Source organism: Petromyzon marinus, chromosome 58, assembly GCF_048934315.1.
Source record: "Petromyzon marinus isolate PM22_M1 ecotype Great Lakes invasive population chromosome 58, UKy_Petmar_22M1.pri1.0, whole genome shotgun sequence".
NCBI lineage: Eukaryota > Metazoa > Chordata > Hyperoartia > Petromyzontiformes > Petromyzontidae > Petromyzon > Petromyzon marinus.
Genome location: NC_133724.1, coordinates 6948199 through 6970176, shown reverse-complemented (window position 1 = coordinate 6970176; position 21978 = coordinate 6948199). Strand labels below are relative to the sequence as shown.

General features: G+C 52.3%; 1 protein-coding gene across 1 annotated transcript in view; it reads left to right on the top strand.

Moving 5' to 3' along the window:
* Positions 1-21978, top strand: part of HELZ (helicase with zinc finger) — a 105904-nt gene that overhangs the window by 17323 nt on the left and 66603 nt on the right. The window contains exons 3-10 of the mRNA XM_076052790.1: positions 8481-8507; positions 10042-10078; positions 13417-13492; positions 15213-15450; positions 16054-16161; positions 16482-16971; positions 17779-18082; positions 20282-20876. Of these exons, the coding sequence (XP_075908905.1) occupies positions 8481-8507; positions 10042-10078; positions 13417-13492; positions 15213-15450; positions 16054-16161; positions 16482-16971; positions 17779-18082; positions 20282-20876 (1875 nt within the window). The remainder of the gene's footprint in view (positions 1-8480; positions 8508-10041; positions 10079-13416; positions 13493-15212; positions 15451-16053; positions 16162-16481; positions 16972-17778; positions 18083-20281; positions 20877-21978) is intronic.

The following is a 21978-nucleotide window of genomic DNA, read 5'->3' as shown; positions in this document are numbered from 1 at the left end:
TTCAGGATTTTGGAGATCTTTTTAGTGACCCCTGCAATGTAGGGTAAGGTGATGGTTTTGAGTGGCTCCACAAGAGGATCCTTCTTCATGACTGGAGTGATGGCTTTGCGGATTGTGTAGTCGGAGTACCCATTAGCCCTGAGAGCCTGGTGTACGTGCTTGAGTTCACTGGTAATGTGTTCCTGGTCGGAAATGCATTGGGCTCTATGGTATAGAGTCTTGATGAGGCAGTTCTTCTGGGATGGATGGTGGTGGGAATCCGGTTTCAAGTAAGCATCTGTATGGGTAGCTTTCCTGTAGACAGAGTGGCTCATTGAACCATCATGTCTCCTTTTAATTAAGACATCCAGAAAGGGTAGTTTGCCATCTTTTTCGACCTCCATGGTAAATCTGATGGCTGGGTGTATGGAATTGATGTGGTCGCGGAATTGGTCTAGAGCAGGCTGGCCATGTGGCCAGATGACAAAGGTGTCATCAACGTACCTCTTCCATAAGGTCGGGCGTAGAGTGGCAGTCTGGATGGCGTCAGTTTCAAATTTTTCCATGAATACGTTGGCTACAACCGGAGATAGGGGGGAGCCCATTGGGGTGCCTTCAGTTTGTTTGTAGAAAGTTCCATTCCAGGTGAAGTATGTGTTGGTTAAGCAATGTCTCACCAGGGGGGGTACATCAGTATGCAGTCCTTGATGAACCAGGTCTTCAATGATAGCGATGGTGTCAGGTACCGGGACTTTGGTGAACAAGGACACCACATCAAAACTGACAAGCAGGTCGTTTGGGGACAGGGAAATGTCTTTGATTGTCGATACCAGGTGAGTAGAATTTAGTACCGCAGAGGTGGTTTTTCCAGTGAAAGGTCGCAGTATATCAGCCAGAAAACGTGCCAGTTTGTAGGTGGGGGAGCTGATAGTAGAGACGATGGGACGAAGGGATGTATCTTCTTTGTGTATCTTTGGAAGGCCATATAATCTTGGTGGTCTGGCAGCAGAGGGTTTCAACAAGAACTGTTTGTTCTCATCAATTAATGCTGTTGAATCAGAGATAATTTTCATAATAAAGGTTTTTGGGTTAGATCGCGTTTATTTATAAATGTGTCGTAACCCTCCACCACCCGACACGGCCAATCAGCAAAGAAAAGTGTCACGTTGACAAAAGACAAATAATTCACTACTTCAGCCCACCGGTGTGTTGAAGAGTTAATCCACATTTACAGTTTGAGTACGACGTTTCGCTGGTAAATACTTCCAGCATCATCGGGCAATTTGCCAGAATGGTAAAGCCCTCGCTTGCTCCCGGTTTTATATAGAGCAGAAGAGTGACGTCATCACTTAACTCATCAGGTGCAGTGATTAGAGGCGGAGGGGGGGGTAATGTAATTATATAATCGATTAGTAATCAGTCATTGGTTATGATTAGTAATGAGTTGTAGATTAGTAATTCTTTAAATCAAAATGTAATGTGTATTATTTAATAATACGCTTCCAGGCCGCACTGAGCCGGTAGCTGTCAGAGCGATTAAAGTTATTCTTGTTCCTCTCAATTTCAATGGATTCTCTAATTAGTCTTTGCCAGTAATAATTAGTTTTACACACCACTGCAACATTGTCAAAATCAATTGAGTGTCCTTGTTGACAAGCATGTTCTGCCACTGCCGACAGTTGTGTTTGAGACAATTTAATATTTCTCTGATGTTCTTTTAGTCTTACGCTGATGTTACGTCCCGTCTGCCCAATGTAGCAGCTGCCACATGAACAATTAATCCGATATACACCTTCTGTTGATAGTTTAGGTAATGCGTCTTTAGTGCAAGATACTAGTTTTTGAATTTTGTGTACTGTACCAAATCTTACTGTAATGTTTTGCTTTTGCAAAACGCGGGCTAATTTGTCAGTTACTCCTGAGATATATGGAATTTTTATTGTTTTAACAATCTGGTCGCTTTCAGTAGTATTGCTTTGCGATCGTGATTTGGCATTCAGTGCTCTGTTAATTTGAGCATTATTGTAGCCATTCTGTCGTAGTGCGTCTTTAACGTGTTTAATCTCTCTCACTAGACTCTCACCATCTGACACTGTTTTCGCCCGATGCACGAGCGTCTTAATAAGAGAGGATTTTTGAGCTGGATGATGATGTGATTCTGCATTCAGATAGGCATCAGTGTGCGTTTGCTTTCTGTAAACGCTGTGTGTTATTTTACCGTTTAGGCCATGTCCAAGCAAAATATCTAGGAATGGGAGTGTATTATTCACCTCCATTTCCATGGTGAACTGGATGGCCGGGTTTTGTGCATTGAGATGATTTAGAAAATCATTAAGTGTATCTTTACCATGTGGCCAGACAACCAAAGTGTCATCCACATACCTAAACCAAAAGGATGGTTTTAATGTGCTCGAGGCAAGTGCTCTTATTTCAAAGTTTTCCATGTACAAATTTGCTATAGCAGGGGATAAAGGAGAACCCATTGCTGCTCCTTCCTTTTGTTTAAAGAAATCCCCTCTCCATAAGAAGTAAGTGTTATTTAAGCAATGGCCAGCAAGTTTCGGAATATCTTTTTATAAACCGGTATTCTTTACTAGTGTATCAAGTAATTTAAGCGATTCGTCCACTGGAACCTTAGTGAATAGAGAAATCACATCAAAGCTTACCAGAATATCATCAGGAGTAAGTTTAATATCTTTAATCACATTCACAAGATGTTCTGAATTTTTTTTTTATGAATGAAGATGTCTTACCGATGTAGGGCTGTATTTGTTTGGTTATATATTTTGCTAATTGATATGTGGCAGAGCCAATTGTACTGACTATGGGTCGTAATGGGATGCCGATTTTATGAATCTTTGGTAGCCCATAGAGTCTAGGTGGTTTTGAGGCCCTTGGCTTAATTAGGTATTGCTCATTTTTAGGGATTAATGAATTTGCAATTATTGCAGTGGTCTTACGTTCTAAAGTATTAGTTGGATCTCGTTTAATTTTAATGTAGGTACTTTCCTCTAGTAAATTTCTAATTTTATTATCATAATCGGCTCGTGACATCAGTACAGTAGTGCGGCCTTTATCAGCTGCTAGGATTTGGATATCCTTATTTACACGCAGCTCTCTTAAGGCTTTTGCCTCGTTAGAGCTAATATTTACTTTTGGAACTTTGCTATTCTCAATTATTTTAGCAACCTCATGTCTAGTCATCTCTGCCTCATTATGTGGAAGGAGTCTAACTGCTGATTCTACCTCAGCAATTATCTCATCCACTGGAATTGTGCGTGGGGTAACGGCAAAGTTAAGGCCTTTAGAAAGGATAGAGACCATGTCACCGGTTAATACAGTGTTGGTCAAGTTCAGTACAGTTTTGTTTTTACATTTTTGGTTTTCAGTAGGGATTTGTTTATTATGTAGTCTAGAAAATTTATTAATTTGGTTAGTTTTTGTTAGTTTAAACACATTATCAGCCGATTGTTGTGTTATGTTATCGATTATATTCCAATAATGCATAGATACACTATTGCTTATATCTAAGTGTAACTGCTTTAGCGATTCCGAAATGTAAGATAATTCACTCCTATTGTGCTGTATTCTCTCTATTAATAATAATTCGCTAGCTTTGTGTAGTATTTGGTTAGCTTTAGAAGACTTTATGTGATGTGTTATTTTAACTGCGTTTGGTATTACCTTTGAATCTCTGCACCTTTTGAGGAACGCCAGTGAAGATATCAATTTCATCCGCTTAATGCGAAGCTTCTCCAATTTTCTGGTTTTAAGAAAAGTATCCTCCCCATAGAGGTTAGTCAGTTTAACACGTAGGCTTTCGCGACCAATATTATTCATAATAAAGGTTTTTGGGTTAGATCGCGTTTATTTATAAATGTGTCGTAACCCTCCACCACCCGACACGGCCAATCAGCAAAGAAAAGTGTCACGTTGACAAAAGACAAATAATTCACTACTTCAGCCCACCGGTGTGTTGAAGAGTTAATCCACATTTACAGTTTGAGTACGACGTTTCGCTGGTAAATACTTCCAGCATCTAACCCAAAAACCTTTATTATGAATAATATTGGTCGCGAAAGCCTACGTGTTAAAGAGATAATTTTGTTCGTTTTGGTGACCAGGCTGTTGGTGGGATCTCTTTTTATTTTTGTATAGCTGCCATCGTTGAGTAGTTCTTGAATTTTGTTGTTATATTCTGTTTTGTCCATGATGACAGTGGCATTGCCTTTGTCGGCTGAGAGAACGACAATATCATCCCTCTTTTTTAATTGAGATAATTCAAAACGTTCGTCTTTGCTGATGTTGCTAGGTGGCAACTTAGCGTTTTTGAGGGTTGCAGCGATTTCAGATCTTGCTACGTCTGCAGAGATGTGACTCAAGCCCTTGAGTGCAACGTCGACATGGGCAATGATATCATTAACCGGTAAGTGTCTCGGTGTGACAGCAAAGTTTAGACCTTTAGCTAAAACGGATTTCAGACCATCAGAAATGGAACTGTTACTGCGATTAATTACGACTTTGTTGATCAGTTAGACAAGACACTCTACAAATCACACTTAAAATTGACAGCAACAATGTCTACATCGGATTGGGAACATGTAGACAATATGACTACCTCTTCGGCTGCCACTATGTCGAACAAATGTAGGGACAATTTGATTTCCAAATTCAATCACCTCTCCAGCAAAAAATCGGATCCACACACCGAAAAGATAGACGTCAACAAAGTCGTAATTAATCGCAGTAACAGTTCCATTTCTGATGGTCTGAAATCCGTTTTAGCTAAAGGTCTAAACTTTGCTGTCACACCGAGACACTTACCGGTTAATGATATCATTGCCCATGTCGACGTTGCACTCAAGGGCTTGAGTCACATCTCTGCAGACGTAGCAAGATCTGAAATCGCTGCAACCCTCAAAAACGCTAAGTTGCCACCTAGCAACATCAGCAAAGACGAACGTTTTGAATTATCTCAATTAAAAAAGAGGGATGATATTGTCGTTCTCTCAGCCGACAAAGGCAATGCCACTGTCATCATGGACAAAACAGAATATAACAACAAAATTCAAGAACTACTCAACGATGGCAGCTATACAAAAATAAAAAGAGATCCCACCAACAGCCTGGTCACCAAAACGAACAAAATTATCTCTGATTCAACAGCATTAATTGATGAGAACAAACAGTTCTTGTTGAAACCCTCTGCTGCCAGACCACCAAGATTATATGGCCTTCCAAAGATACACAAAGAAGATACACCCCTTCGTCCCATCGTCTCTACTATCAGCTCACCCACCTACAAACTGGCACGTTTTCTGGCTGATATACTGCGACCTTTCACTGGAAAAACCACCTCTGCGGTACTAAATTCTACTCACCTGGTATCGACAATCAAAGACATTTCCCTGTCCCCAAACGACCTGCTTGTCAGTTTTGATGTGGTGTCCTTGTTCACCAAAGTCCCGGTACCTGACACCATCGCTATCATTGAAGACCTGGTTCATCAAGGACTGCATACTGATGTACCCCCCCTGGTGAGACATTGCTTAACCAACACATACTTCACCTGGAATGGAACTTTCTACAAACAAACTGAGGGCACCCCAATGGGCTCCCCCCTATCTCCGGTTGTAGCCAACGTATTCATGGAAAAATTTGAAACTGACGCCATCCAGACTGCCACTCTACGCCCGACCTTATGGAAGAGGTACGTTGATGACACCTTTGTCATCTGGCCACATGGCCAGCCTGCTCTAGACCAATTCCGCGACCACATCAATTCCATACACCCAGCCATCAGATTTACCATGGAGGTCGAAAAAGATGGCAAACTACCCTTTCTGGATGTCTTAATTAAAAGGAGACATGATGGTTCAATGAGCCACTCTGTCTACAGGAAAGCTACCCATACAGATGCTTACTTGAAACCGGATTCCCACCACCATCCATCCCAGAAGAACTGCCTCATCAAGACTCTATACCATAGAGCCCAATGCATTTCCGACCAGGAACACATTACCAGTGAACTCAAGCACGTACACCAGGCTCTCAGGGCTAATGGCTACTCCGACTACACAATCCGCAAAGCCATCACTCCAGTCATGAAGAAGGATCCTCTTGTGGAGCCACTCAAAACCATCACCTTACCCTACATTGCAGGGGTCACTAAAAAGATCTCCAAAATCCTGAATAAACACAAGATCCAGGTCCGATTCAACACAGTACACAAAATCCGTGATTTAGTTCCATCTGTAAAAGATGCTCTTCCAGACATACAGTACCCGGGCGTTTACAAACTAAAGTGCCTCTGTGGTAGTAGCTACATTGGAGAAACCAAAAGACATATCTCGGACCGCATCCGCGAACATAAAGCAGACTTGAAACACGGTAAGACGAACTCCTCTGCCGTGGCAGATCACTGTTACAATTCAGTGGGCTCACATGACATTGACTTCTCCAAGACGGAGGTTCTTTGCAAACCAACTGGCTACCATGAGAGATTCGTTCATGAGGCCATTCACATATACAAGCACAGAGACAATTTCAACCGAGAAGATGGATTCAGGCTTAGTAACCACTGGAAAGATGTGTTAAATCATTTCTGTTCTTAATTAATTGTAATTTTACGATGACCTTCAGACCGCAGCTCTTTCGCCAGCATTGCCTCTTAATACCTCTCACACCACGGTTAATGGTATGGTTTACAACATGGAGTATACTAGGGCTTCGCAGCTGTCTCTCTCCCCCGCCTCTGTTCCGACCATGGACGAACTCGTCCGTCTGAACGGGGCCCGTAGCTATCCGTGGTACGGAAATTTGAGGGTAAGAATCCACCCATTTTTTCGCCATATAGCATTGTGATATATAACGACTTATGGTTGGTAGCTTAGCTGATTGGAGAATATAGAGTTTATTGATAACATGAAGGTAATTTATATTTTAGTTTTTATTGGTTCACTATATAGCACTGTGAATAGCTCAGATGTGTAGTCATTTCTGTGACCAGTCACTAGCAAATCACCCAGTTATTTCAATGCTAAATTCGCCTAGTTATTTCAATGCTAAATTCTCCTGTTTTGATTTGTACTAAGTGCCTCGGTGAATGTGTATGCTCTGACTTCAACGTAACTATTTCTGTAGCAGTTACAAGCGAATGCCTTAATTTAGCTATTTCAATGCTAAATTCTATGCTAATTCCTTTTAACAATGGGTGCCTCTGCGGATGTGTATGCTTTAACTTTTAACATAGCTATTTCTGTGACCAGTCACAAGCTAATCATTCAGACTTTTCAATGCTAAATTTTATGCTAATTCCTTCGTCAAGGCTCTTTGTTCCTCTCACACAGCTTAAAAGCCGTGATCTGAACGTGGCTCTCTCACTCCAGCGCTGTCCTACCAGACAGTCTCGCTCCCTTCACCTGATGAAGGCCGCTTGTGTTGTGGCCGAAACGTCGTGAGAATATTATTGTGTTATTTTATTTTATCAATTTATTATTTTATTCTCATTCTACGTGACTTTACCGAAAGAACCAAAGAAGATGAATCATTGCAGTCACGAAAGCTTTAAATCGAAATCTTTTGCACCGTCCGTAGCCAACCGCGAGAATCAGAAGTGCTGGGGGGGGGGGCGGGGGGGGTGGGCGGGATAGAAGGACAACAAACTAAACACAACAAGCAGTTGTGAAGAAATTATTTTTCAATCTAGGTGATTTGAAAGTTCATAGCTCCAGTGGCTTCCTAACAACGGTATAGTGTATAGTTGTTTAGTATATAGTAGTTTTACCATGTGGTCGTGCAATGTATAGTGTAGTGTATTATAGTGGCGCGTATAGGAGTTTGTACGTATGTCGGACTTCTTTCGCACCGTACGTAGCCAACCGCGCTGATCGGAGGTGCGGGTGAAGGACAACAGACTAAACACAGCAACAACAACAACAACAAGCAGTTGTCAAGAAATGAGTTCTCGCTCTAGATCGGGGGTCGGCAAACCTGCGACTCGTGAGCCGGCATGGAGCTGCGACGTTACTCGTTAAGGGACCGCCACCGTCTCCTGTTCACCACGCGGCGTCGAGGCTCCTCTCCTCCCCTCCTGGTGGCTGTTCCGACGCCCTAATCTTGACCACCTTGAACGAGGCCAGGGCGGCGTTCCAGACGGCCGCGAGGAGCGGCGCGCCGTCTGCCAGCGTGCCGGCGTGGCGTGGCACCCCCCCCCCCACCCCTCCCGGCTTTTGTTCGCACGTGGGCCGGGGGGGTTCCCCGTTGGCCAGACTGCAGCGGGAGGAGCGTTTGGAGCGAGTGAGATGAGAGCGGCGACGCGAGGCGCTGGTGCGCTTACGCAAAAAAAGCGCCGCTCTAAGTGCGATTCCTAGGATGCGTACAACCTGGAAGAAACCGGGGGAGGGGGGCGTGGTGGCAAGAAAGAAGTGACCAGTTATTTAAAGTGATCATTTATATAAAATTAATAGTGTTGTGGTGTCTGTGCTGTTTGTGCTGTGCAGGTGCTGCATACGGATACGAACATGAAGGTACGCAGCACCGCACATTCAGCGTCCCGTTCTTAATCACGCCTCACGGCTCTGGCCCACGGCTCTAAAGCAGCGGAGGCTCAAGCCCCTCGGTTGCTCCCAAAGGCGCGTGGGGGCAGGGGGGTTGGCAGCCCGCGGCTGCGAGAGCCGTGCGTGCGTGCGGCTCCTTTTCAAGGGACCTCTTCGTGACGTCAGTTACTCAAAGCGAACCGCCACCTCCTCGTCGTGTTCACGTTGCACTTTGCGGCTCTTGAGATGTTGAGTTTTTTTTTGGGCCTAATTCGAACACAAAATCATTGGCTCCTCTTGTTATTTTGGTAGCCGATGCCTGTCTAAAGCGGTGGGGGGGGGGAGGGTGCTCGGGTAGAACGCGTCCCGGGTATCGGGGGGCGGGGGGGGGTGGTGGGGACGTCCACGGTGCCGAGAAGGGAGCGATGAAATCGGCAACGTAGCAGTCACTCGCTCACACACTCGCTCAGTCGCTCGCTCGATCAGTCGCTCGCTCAATCAGTCGCTCGCTCAATCAGTCGCTCGCTCGCGCGCTCGCTCTGATGCTCGCTCACTCACTTCGCTTCTCACAGGAGATGGAATAACGCCCCCTACAGGAGCAGCAGCAGCGGAGACATCACCGGGAGTTTTTCTCGACCGAATTCGAACAAAAAATAAATTGGCTTTTCTTGTTATTTTTGCTTGCCGACCATCTGGCCTCATGGAAATCCCGAGCACGGCTGGTGATCAGGCTTGGAACTGGCTCGGGTTAAGCCTTTCTTGTTCCGATGACTGTACGTGCACGTCCCATCAGATTTAGAATCAACGTCACGCGTTTAAAAGTATTTGGAAATTATACATTTCAACGGGATCCGTCGCTTGGTCAAGCTGTAATTTGTGGTGGGCAGGTTGCTTGTGAAGGGGAAAGCTACTACATACTTCAGTCGGCCTTTAACCGGTAAAATAAAAAAAATCGTTTTCGTTTTTTTGGTTTTTCGTGTTGTACCGCTCTTTGTCGTTTGGCACGAGTTCTGACCAGCGCCGGATTAAGCTAGTGCGGGGCCTGTAGCATGATGTTATAAAGGGGCCCTAAATAAAAAAAAAAACATTAATATCAAAACACTAATTTTTAACTTGCACAGTGAAGTAATTGTATTTTTTTATTTGCTATACAGCCAGATAATACGACGAATCGCTAACCTTAAACACCCGGTCGTTCATAAAAGTTGAAGGCGGTATAGTACTATAGTAATAGAGCAAGTGCAGAATCACTGAACCGGAATTGATATCCTGAAAGCGTTTAGCGCGGGGCCCTTGAAAGTGCGGGGCCCGTAGCGTATGTAGCTACTTTTGCTACTAGGATAATCCGGTAGCTACTTTTGTTACTCGGATAATCCGGCACTGGTTCTGATGCTCCGCGTACCTGGGAGCTCCTTCTGTCGGAACTTCTTTGGGAATTTCCAGGAGAGGCTTTGTTTATTTCGAGGAGGATGGCGCCCTCGTCCTAATTTGATTTTTGCCTGTTTTTTTTTCTGTTTTTTTGCAGAAGGACGATTCGAAGTCGGAAATTGACTTTGCAAACAGTGAGTGCTCAAGTGTTTAGCTGCACGGAAATTCATTTCGTCCTTGTGAACGAAGTTACTTCCCGTTGTAGCATTTCGCTTCCGCTCCGAGCGCGTTCCCCGTGCGGCCACCTGATCCACAAATGGCGAATCGAAGATTCGGCAGCCCGCGAGTGTGGCCACTCTTTAAAGGAGTAACGGACGAAATCAACTCTGCGTCTGAGCAGACAATTGAGTTTTGATATAAAGCTTTCGTGACTGCAGGGATTCATTTTCTTGGTTCTTTCGGTAAAGTCACCGCGTAGAAGGGAAACAATAAAATAATAAAAATATAAAACAATACAATTCTCACGACGTTTCGACTGCAACACAAGCAATCAGCATCAAGCAATCATCTGAACAAACTGTCAAATCTCTCTCCGTGGTGCTAACGTTAAAAATAACCGCCACTTTTTTCAAATTTTCTTGCTGTGGTTTTCACACCTGATGATGATTGCTTGTGTTGCAGTCGAAACGTCGTGAGAATTTTATTGTTTTATATTTTTATTGTATTGTTTCCCTTCTACGCGACTTTACCGAAAGAACCAAGAATAGACAATTGAGTGGATAACAACATCTATAATGACATCTTTAATCTGCTGCTATGTATCCACACGAAAGACAAATATGATTGCGCTCCTTGCTTCGGCCCCGCCCCCAGATCTCCGTTGCGCAAGATCTTATTCGTATCGCCGGGTGTCGCTTGCTTTTACAACGGCAAAAGAATCCCACTTCCCCTTGGTGCAGGGCTGGATGCATAGCAGCTCACAACTCGGTGCCTGTTCAGATTAGCTGACGACGAAACGCCTCCGGTTGATGTGCGGCGGATTGCGGAGTAGCTTCCGTTGCCGCTCGGATGATTTCACGGCATTTAGTTCGTGGCTAGGGCACGTCACGGAACATCGAACAAAGGCGGTGGCCGCATCGCGCACCCTTCAGATGCGCTTCCGTGGCCGGCCGGAACGCTCTTTCCTTACGATGTTAGGAAGCGACTTGAGCTATTTACTTTTAAATTATCTCGATTGACAAACTGATATCTAAGTTCAACATCCACTTTTCAACATCCACACTTACAACTAGCTGTCACATCCTCGCCCCTTAAATGCTGCCGACCGATTTCGAGTTTTAAGTTGGATTTGTTGAACCGGGTTGGAACTCGAAAGACCAGATAAGGTCTCGACAGAAAGAGAGAGGGGCTGACTTTAGTGTTAAAAGGGTAAGCAGACAACGATACATGTCAAATGTCTCTCCTGGGCGTGGTTCTCGCCCCACGGGTGTGGTATGTTTACCTTGCCGAGCGCTAATTAGGACTACCAAATACCTTTTGTAGACAAACAAACCGTATAGCCGTAACAGACTGTTGCTGCAAGTGCTTGTTGGCGAGCGCCTATGAAGGCTGGCAAGGCACACGAAGGAGGGGGTGGCCAGCACAAACGCCCGGCCGCCTTTGTCCCCCCAGTGGCGATGTTTATGTACTGCACCAGGTACTGATTTGAGGCTGGGTCGACCTAGGGGAGGCCCAGGACCAGTTCAGATAATCACTAGTGTTCGCCAATGAGCGAACACGAGTGAGTTCACTACCGCTCACTTGCTCACTCTCAGACTCGCTGACACTCACACTAGCATCATGCACACTTGCTCACTGTCAGACTTGCTGACACACTCGAATCATGCACGCTCACTCGCTCACTCAGACTCGCTGACGCACACACACTCACATCATGCACGCTCACTCACTCTCAGACTCGTTGAGACTCATACTCACATCATGCACGCTCACTCACTCACTCACTCTCAGACTCGCTGAGACTCACACTCACATTATGCACGCTCGCTCACTCTTAGATTCGCTGACACACTCACATTATGCACGCTCGCTTATTCTTGGACTCGCTGACACACTCGCATCATGCACGCTCACTCTCAGATTCGCCGACATACTCACACTCACATCATGCACGCTCACTCACTCTCAGACTCGCTGAGACTCACACTCGCATCATGCATGCTCGCTTACTCTTAGATTCGCTGATACACTCACACTCACATCATCAAGTTTCATTTATTAGGTATAAGCCCTGTGAGCCATGCGGCTCTTGAGTCGGGTGCAACCGCAACAAACAAAACATGAACAGAGAACATCTTAAAGGGACGACGCGCAACAGAAACAGCCTGGATAAACCAGCAAATCTTCCAAAAAAAACCCCACCTTATTACAACACTGTGTGCAAAAATCCCAGTGTGATGCAAGTCAAACAATAACAACCATAATACAATTTAGATTAAAGTTATCAGGCCAACTCCGCACTTCCGCAAGAAACATGGCTTAACCATATGTTTTCGAAATCACCAAAATAAATCTATAAAAACAATGTAACAACAGTAATCATAGCAACTGTGATTCAAATTGAACAATAAATGCTAAACATAACATGTACGACCAAACTTGCAGCCATAGCTAGCAGCATGACACTCCCAGTGTATGATGTGTGAGTGAGTCAGTGTAAGATGAGTGAGTGTATCACGGCCTCCTCCCCGCCATAACGGCCTCCTCCACGCCATCACGGTCTCCTCCACGCCATCACGGCCTCCTCCACGCCACACTCGCTCGCTCACTCGGACTCGCTGAGACTCATTCTCACATCATGCACTCTCACTTGCTCACTCTCAGACTCGCTCACACACGCTCGCATCATGCACGCTCGCTCACTCGCTGTCAGACTCACTGACACACTCACATCATGCACGCTAGCTCACTCACTCTCAGGCTCGCTGATAAACTCGCATCATGCTCGCTCACTCTCAGACTCGCTGACACACTTTCTCACACGACTGCCACTCGCACTCTGCAGAACAGGTTGGAAACAAAACTATATAAACGCCATCGCGGAAAGGCGCCCGAGTCCGGCTTCGAACCCCAGGCTGTTCTAGCTCTTGAGGCGCGAGTGTAATGCCGTTGGTACCGCCCGTACCCCGGGCGACGCGTGGGTGTGACGCCGCGGTCAGCGCCACTCGAGTTAGATTCCCGCTCACGGCCAACGCTGGCGACGATTATGCAAACCGGTCCTGGGCCCTCCCCTAGGTCGACTCGGCCTCAAACGAGTACCTGGCGCGGTGCGCAGTAAACATCGCCACCGGGGAGTCGAAGGCGGCCGGACGCAGAGCCCGGCAACGACACCCCCCCTCCCCCTGTCGTGCGCCGTGCCGGCCTTCACAGGCGCTGCTCCTCGCTTAACAGCACTTGCCCCCAAAGGCCCGTTAAGGCTTCGCCGGGGGGGAACTTTGCCTTCATCTTTGTCCCGCGTGCCCGCCCCTCCTAGGCAGCGAGTACGAGTGGAGGCACCGGCCGCCCCCGAGGGGCGTCAGCAACCCCGAGGACTACGCGCTGTGCCATAGGTGAGCCCGGACGGCAACGCTTTCATCACCTCCCCGCTTCACTGCCCGCCCAACCGATTCGTCCTCCCGTCGCCTCCCGCCGACGCCGCGGGTGATAGCGGAGCTCGCGCGATCATGCGCGAGTTTCTGACGATCGGGGGGCGGGGGGGGGGGGGGTGGGGTGTTTGTTTAACACGTAGCAAGCTTTCGCGACCATTATTACTCATGATATGAAGGTTTTTGGGTTAGATCGCGTCGGTATAAATGTGTCGTAACCCTCCACCACCACTGGCGGAGCCAGTGGGGGGGGGGGGTGGCACGTGCCCCTCCCCAATGGTCCGATCGAAATCCCTAATTTCGATCGGATCATTGGGGTTTAGTAGTGATGAATCGTCATTCTGCGACCCCCCCACTGCCACTGTGTAGCATGTTATTACGTGCCAGGGACTCTGTGAGATGATAGGACAATAGTCTGAATCCATTATTGGCAACAAGTAACGGCAAAGCGGTTTATAAGCGACTCACAGAATTGTGCGCAGTTGCGTCTGCAGAGTCCACGACTTCCCTGAAGGCATCGACACCTTCAGCGAGCGCGATGCCAATCTCACAACGCGGTTCGAATTCGAGTTTCGATCGATGGGCCGCGCCATCGCCGCACACGCGTCGAATAAAACGCAAGGGACACAAGTCCTCGCTTACTAACAACTCCGTACTTACTAACAGCTCCTATCGTTTCTCATTGCTGGAAGGGTTGCCCCCCCGTGCCTGAAAATCCTGGCTCCGCCATTGCCAGTGAGGTTTGTCACGTACACAACGCGCCAATTAGTTACTGCTGGATCGGGGGGGGGGGGGCGGGGGGCGGGGTTTCGTGACGCCTGATTCCACGTTGGAACGGGCGGGCCTCGCGGAGTTAGGCCAAGGGGACCACCGTCGGGGTCGTTGGGACGACTCGCACCTTCGCCCATCGCTAATTACTTTTTCGCTTGTTAATTACGGTCACAAATAAAGAATACAAATACCAAATGAAATTCAAAAAGACTGACGGCTGCCACCGGCCGACTGACACTCTCGCGGCTATGACATCACGGCGCCCATGTTGCATGGCGGTTGCCTTCCTGGCAGCCGATTGGCCGCTGGTGCGGCCAGAGTGATGACATCATACCCCGGCAACCACTACCACGCCCCTAGACTCTTGCGACTTTGTATATTTGCGTGAATTGTCTTCACATGCTGTTTTACGGCCTTTCGGAGCCGTGTACAATTGCAGCCTGTCCGATTTTATTGGGCTGTACGTATGTACGTTGAACTTCTTTTGCACAGTACGTAGCCAACCATGCCAATCTGGGGAAGGACAACAAACTAAATACAAATAGCAGTTCTAAAGACGTTAGTGTTCACCCTAGATTTAAATGTTGGGAAGTGTAAGGTTGCAGGACTTGATTGCCATGATTGTTTATTATCCTTAAGTGCGGCTTTTGTTAAAAATCCGTGGTTTTGGAACGCTTCGACGCCGGACCGAGTCGCCCCTTTACCCCGCAGCTGAGAAGCTAAGAGCTACTTGGAGAGCTTCTCAGCTTCTTAGCTTTGATGGGCTTCACTCGTAGAGTACCAAAAGCAACTCCCGAAGATTCCCCTTCCGATTCTGGGATCGTTCTTTGTCGGCCGTCGTCGTCGCGGTCACGATCACGAGCGTCCTCTCCTCCCCACGCCGTCGTCGCTACACCCCCCCCCTCCCCCGCAGGTTCCTGGAGCTGGGCTGGTGCACGCTGGGGCCCCAGTGCGACTGCGCGCATTCGGAGGCCGAGCTGGGCGAGTGGCGGCGGCGTCACGCCATCCGTGCCGGCGCGCGCGGCGATGGCGGCGCCGGGGGCGGCGCCGGCGCCGGCGGGGAGACGCCGTGCGGGGGGCAGGAGGCGGCGCTCGGTTACTCGGAGAGCCTCATCGAGCGCTGGATGACGGCGCCCAATCCCGAGGCGGTGGTGAGTGGGCCGTCGTCATCGTCATTGTTGTCGCCATTGTTGTCGTCATAGTCATCGTTGTCGTCGTCATCGTCGTCGTCGTCATCGTCGTCGTCAGCATTGTTATCATCGGTAACTCCCTCACCTGGTATGCAGGAAGCCGTGGGTTCGATCCCGACCCTGATGGATCCCTGCTTTATATCTGGAGTTTGCGTGGTCTCTCTCCCCGCGGTTGCGTGCGTGCGTGCGTGTGTTTGTGCGTGGGTGCTCGTTAACAGCACTTGCCCCAACAGTCTGTTGAGGCTATACGGGGGATCTTTGTCTTTGTGCGTGCGCGTGAACATTCCTCGAATTCGATTCCCGCAATAACAGTGGCGAATATCTGAACCGGTGCCAGGGGGCCCTCCCCTAGGTCGACTCGGCTTGAAATGAGCGCCCGGTGCGCGGTGTGTTTGGGCGGGAGGGGGCAGTCGAAAGGCGGTCGGGTCAGGCGTGGTGCTGGCCGCTCAACCCCTCGTGTGTGTGTGTGTGTGCCACGGCGTTCTGGTGAAGGCTACGTGGGGGTGGTGGGCGCGGGAGGGGGGTGGGGGTGAATCTGTCTTCTCTGCGTCTGTGCGTTCCCAGCTGAGCGAGTTTGTGGACGGGGTGGACGTGAGCCACTCGCAGGACCTCACGCTCGCCGTGAGCAGCAAGAGATTCAGCACCACCTGGGTGTTCGCGCTCGCGTGCAAGGTGGGACGCTCGCTGCACCGTCGTGGCCCTCAGGATCATTCCGCTGCTGGATCGCAGGCCAACAATCTCCCACCCCTGACACTCGTGTCAATGTGGCCTAGCCCCACATCATCTCGCCTCTCTCTCTCATCTCATCTCCTGCTGCATCCTCTCTCTCTCTCTGTCTGTCCTCCCTCCTCCCTGTGCACGATCGCTGTTTTCGTTATCAGCAGCATCATCGTTATCGCCGTTGTCATCATCAACATCGCCGTCGTTACCGCCGTTACCGATATCGTCGTCGTCGTCGTCATCGTTGTCGCCGTGTCCCTGTCCCTCTCCAGCCGCCGCGCTCCCTGCTACGCGTGGTGCTGCTCTACGACTCGCACCGCCCGCACTTCCACGTCGCCTCCGTGGTGCCGCGCGACGCCAGCTCCGACGCCGGCGACTCCCCGGGCGCCTCGGGCCGCCCTCCGACCCCGTGCGGAGACCCCAACGCCGCGGACTCGGCCGCGGCCTCCCACCGGCCCCCCGGCGCCGGCGGCCCCTCCGAGGCCTCGCGAGGCTCGGGGCGGCGAGCGAACGGGGCGGCCGCCGACGGCGTCGCGGCCGCGCCGGCGGGATCCGGCGGCGGCAGGCAGGAGTGGGCGGCGGGCGACGGCGGCGGCGGCGGCGGCGGCGGCGATGACGGCGGAGGAGCGAGGGGCGCGTACCGTGTGAGCGTGGAGTTCTCCACGGACGTGTACGGCACGTTCCGGCAGACGGTGGTGTTCGACTTTGGCTGCTGGCCTGTGCTGGCTCGCAGCCTCACGGTGCACACGGCTGACACGCTGGGTGAGGGGCCGTGGTTTCTTTGTATTTGATGAGTTTTTGTGTTTTAAGTTCCCACGTGTCACCCCTACCCCCCAACCCCCGTGACATCACCGTGTGTGCCTTCCTTGCATTCCTGCTCATCCTCACAAATCCCCGTACGCATCCATGTGTCACTCATCTCCCCGCCCCTCATCTTCCCGACCCTCATCTCCCCGCCCCCTCATCTCCCCACCCCTCATCTCCCCACCCCTCATCTCCCCGCCCCCTCATGTCCCCACCCTCATCTCCCCACCCTCATCTCCCCACCCTCATCTCCCCACCCTCATCTCCCCACCCTCATCTCCCCACCCTCATCTCCCCACCCTCATCTCCCCACCCCTCATCTCCCCGCCCCCTCATCTCCCCGCCCCTCATCTCCCCACCCCTCATCTCCCCACCCCTCATCTCCCCACCCCTCATCTCCCCACCCCTCATCTCCCCACTCATCTCCCCACCCCTCATCTCCCCACCCTCATCTCCCCACCCCTCATCTCCCCGCCCCCTCATCTCCCCGCCCCTCATCTCCCCACCCCTCATCTCCCCGCCCCTCATCTCCCCACCCCTCATCTCCCCACCCCTCATCTCCCCACCCCTCATCTCCCCACCCTCATCTCCCCACCCCTCATCTCCCCGCCCCCTCATCTCCCCGCCCCTCATCTCCCCACCCCTCATCTCCCCGCCCCTCATCTCCCCGCCCCTCATCTCCCCGCCCCTCATCTCCCCACCCCTCATCTCCCCACCCCTCATCTCCCCACCCCTCATCTTCCTCTCCCCCCCCCACTCCCACAGTGCCGAGCGCCGAGGAGGACCTGCAGCTGCTGTCGTGCGACTGGTGGGACGCCGGCAACCCATCGGTGACCATCGTGGAGTTCGGCGTGCCCGTCGGGGTGCCCGCCGCGCTGATCCCCGGCGCGGCCGCCGAGGAGGAGGGCGGTGCGCCGAGCCCCACCCAGCTGTACCGCGTGCCGGAGCTGCCGCTCGGCCTCTTCTCCAGCCCGGCGCTGCAGCGGCCGCTGCGCGCCGAGAACTACCGCCGGCGCTTCCACGACCTGCTGTACATCGAGGAGTTGGCGCAGTACAAGGAGATCAGCCGGTAGGGCGCGGACGCAGCGGTGGTGGTGGTGGGGGTCGGTGGTGGATGGAGGTGGTCGGGTCGGTGGTGATAGTGGCGGCGGCGGCGGTGGTGGCGGCGGTGGCGGCGGCGGTGGTGGAGGTGGCGGTGGTGGTGTGGCGGCGGTGGCGGCGGTGGCGGCGGTGGTGGTGGAGGTGGCGGTGGTGGTGTGGCGGCGGTGGCGGCGGTGGCAGCGGCGGTGGTGGTGGCAGTGGCGGTGGAGGGCGGCGGTGGCGGTAGTGGTGGAGGCGACGGCGGTGACAACTCGGGCTAAGCTGGGACTCGCGTTGGTAGTTGTTGGTCGTGCTTGTGGCAAGTAGGTTGAACCATCGCCACGCAAACTCCGGTCATCCTCGCGGCAGCAGCACCACCGGCGGATTTTCGGCAAACAAAAGACGGCAGCCTCCACATCATCGCGCGGCGCTCTCGGATGCGCTTCTGCGGCCGTCTGAAATGCCGTTCTTCCTTCCGATATTGGGACCCACTGGAGGCTACGCACTTTTAAATCATCATCTAGATTGAAATCTCATTGCTTCAGAATTGCTTTTTGTGCTTAGCATGTGTGTGTGCGCGCGTACATGCGTGTGTGCGTGTACACACGCGTGTGTGTGCGTACGCACAAGTTGGCCCAGTAGGGGGCAGTCAGCCCATGGCACCTGCTGGGTCTGTCCTGTGACCACCTGCCAGCGGGCGTTTGACACTTCACGTGGCCTTAACGTGCACGTAGCCTGGCACAAGCGCCGTAGTGACGTCACCGCCACCTAGTGGCGAATGTCGGTTGTAGTTGTACACGCGTGTGTGTGCTTGTGTGTGCGTTCACGCGTGTGCGCGTTCACGCGTGTGTGTGTGTGTGTGCGTTCACACGTGTGTGTGTGTTCACGCGTGTGTGTGTGTGTGCGTTCACACGTGTGTGTGTGTGCGTTCACACGTGTGTGTGCGTTCACACGTGTGTGTGTGTGTGCGTGTGTTCACACGTGTGTGTGTGTGTGTGCGGTCACACGTGTGTGTGTGTGCGTTCACACGTGTGTGTGTGTGTGTGCGTTCACACGTGTGTGTGTGTGCGTTCACACGTGTGTGTGTGTGTGTGCCTGCGACCAACTTCGATCTCGGAAGCTCACCACGGCTGAGCCTGGGCGACCATTATTGCACAACAAGCTTCCTTTCGATATTTTAGCAAGCCCTTAGAGCTTTGCACTTTCAAATCATCCATGAGTGACAAACTCATTTCTTTAGAACTGCTTTTTGTGTTTAGTTTGTTGTCCTTACCCGCCCCCCCCCCGCACCTCCGATTAGCGTGGTCGGCTACGTACGGTGCGAAAGAAGTTCAACTTATACACACACATAGCAGGGTTGGCGACGTACGGTGCGAAAGAAGTTCAACTTATACACACACATAGCACGGTTGGCTACGTACGGTGCGAAAGAAGTTAAACTTATACACACACACACACATAGCACGGCCGGCGACGTACGGTGCTAAAGAAGTTCAACGTACACACACACACACATAGCACGGTTGGCTTATACACACACACACACATAGCACGGCCGGCGACGTACGGTGCTAAAGAAGTTCAACGTACACACACACACACACTGCACTGTTGGCTACGTACGGTGTGAAAGAAGTTCAACTTATACACACATAGCACGGTTGGCTACGTACGGTGCTAAAGAAGTTCAACGTACACACACACACACATAGCACGGTTGGCTACGTACGGTGCGAAAGAAGTTCAGCATACGTGCACACTTACCCGGCAAATCCCCGCACTTCTGTTGGCTGCGAACCGTGATCACCGCCATCGTCATCATCACGGTCCGCGGGGCAGAGAGCCCCCGCTAGTAGCAGGTGTTCACTGCACTTGTCGTCATTCGTTTGTTTATGCTCTCCTTCGCCCCTTCCCCCCACGTGATGCGCGAATTGTAAACCAATCGGTCGCGTGGCTGTGTCTTGTCGGTTAGGCCCCGTGCCAACAGGCGCCACTTTTATTTGTTCCGCCCAATGCCAAGGGCGGGTCGACGCGGACGCCGTCGCAGGCGGGGGTCGCGCGTTGGCGACGAAGCGTTCCCTCGCTGACCGCGATGGAACGGACGGACGGGCGGATGCCCGGCGATGCCCTCGCGGCCACCCTCACCCCCGAACCCGCCTGTCCCGCTCCCCCGTCTCCGTCTCTCCAGGTTCAACATCCGCGCCGACCTGCAGCTGGTGCGCAGCTACATGCTCACGGGCACGTCGGGCGGGGCCAAGTTCGCTCAGGGCGGCGAACTCTTCGCCCGCTTCCGCCTGGGCCGCAGCCTGTCGGAGGACACGGCGCACGGCCGCCTGCTCACCACCAGCGTCGGCACCGTGCTCCTGAGGCCCGTGTCGGTGGCGCGGCCCGGCGCCGCCGGCGCCACCGCCGCCATCGCCACGGACACGACGGAGGACCACGACGCGGCCGCGCGGCGGCTGAGCGAGGACGGCTCGCTGGAGATTGAGGAGGTTGTCCGGCACCATCATCAGCACCTGCAGCAGCAGCACCTGCTGCAGCTGCAGAGGCAGCAGATGAATGACAGGGGCTGGCCGGAGAAGGCGGCGCCGGCGGCGGCGGCCGCGGCGGCGGCGGCGGCGACGCCGGCGGCGGCGGAGGAGGAGGAGGGCAGGCGGGCGAGGCGCTTGGGGCTCAAGGTGTACCAGGCGATGATCGAGGAGAAGACCAAGGAGTACGTCTTCCTGCGCATCTCGCGCCAGTGCTGCCAGGAGCTGGGGCTGCGCGCCGACCAGCAGATCAAGGTGGGGGCGGCGACGGTGGGCGGGCGGGGCTTGAGCGAGAAGCTTCGATAATGCAGGGGAAGCGAGGAGCGGCCACGTGGCCATTGTCCGTGGGTTCAGCCGCCAACCCCGAGAGAAACGTGCCCCGTGCCAACAGGCGGCACTTTTGTTTCCTTCGCCAATGCGAAAGTCCCCTAGGCCTAGGGCCGTGGCTTCCGGTCCTGCTGTGTGAGCAGGCCGCCCCCCCCTCCCGCTGAGTTTGCGGATCGGGCAAGGACTTGTAGGATGCGGTGCACGGTTTGCTCCGCCCCGCACGCGCACGGCGGCGGGGGCGGGGTTGTCGTCGTGCTCCGCGCCGCGCGGGGTCGGTTTGCCGAGGCGTTGGCCGCTGTCGGCTCCTTCTCGGGGCGGTTGAGACCACGGGGCGGCTGCCGTGGCAGGCGGCAGCGAGACGAAGGCACGGCCGTAGACCGGCTTCGTCACCGCCGGGGCTCATCGGTTACGGCGCGGTCGGCAGGGGTTTCGCTGCCGCCGTGCGCCTCCGGGAGGTCCGTGCGTGAGGCGGGATTGCCTCTGCACCGTTGACATTCTCGGCTCTTTTGAGCCGGTGGTGTTGGATAAGGCCCGAGAGCTTTTGTACATGCGATGTGCCGTTTTGTTTCGGGTGCATTTTGTCATACCCGGCGACCCGGGGTTCGATTCCCCCCTCATGGCCAACACCGGCGACGGTTATCTGAACCGGTCCTGGGCCTCCCCTAGGTCGACTCGGCCTCAAAACGAGTACCCGGTGCGGTGTGTAGTAAACATCGCCACTGGCGAGACAAAGGCGGTCGGGCGTGGTGTTGGCCACCCACCCCCTCGTGCGCCGTGCCCGCCTTCGTAGGTGCTGCTCGCTTAACAGCACTCGCCCCTACAGTCTGTTAAGGCTACACGGGGCATCTTAGTCTTTGCGTTCCCAACGGCGGAGGGCATAGGAGCGACGCTCGCAACAATAAACGGAGCGCCGGGCGGCTAAAGCACGGCAAGCTGGCATGCTTGTGGTGTCACGGCCGGTGCATCTGCGAGTCATCTCGGTCGGTCGGCCCCATGGCACCTGCTGGGGGGTCAGTCCCGTGACCTCCGA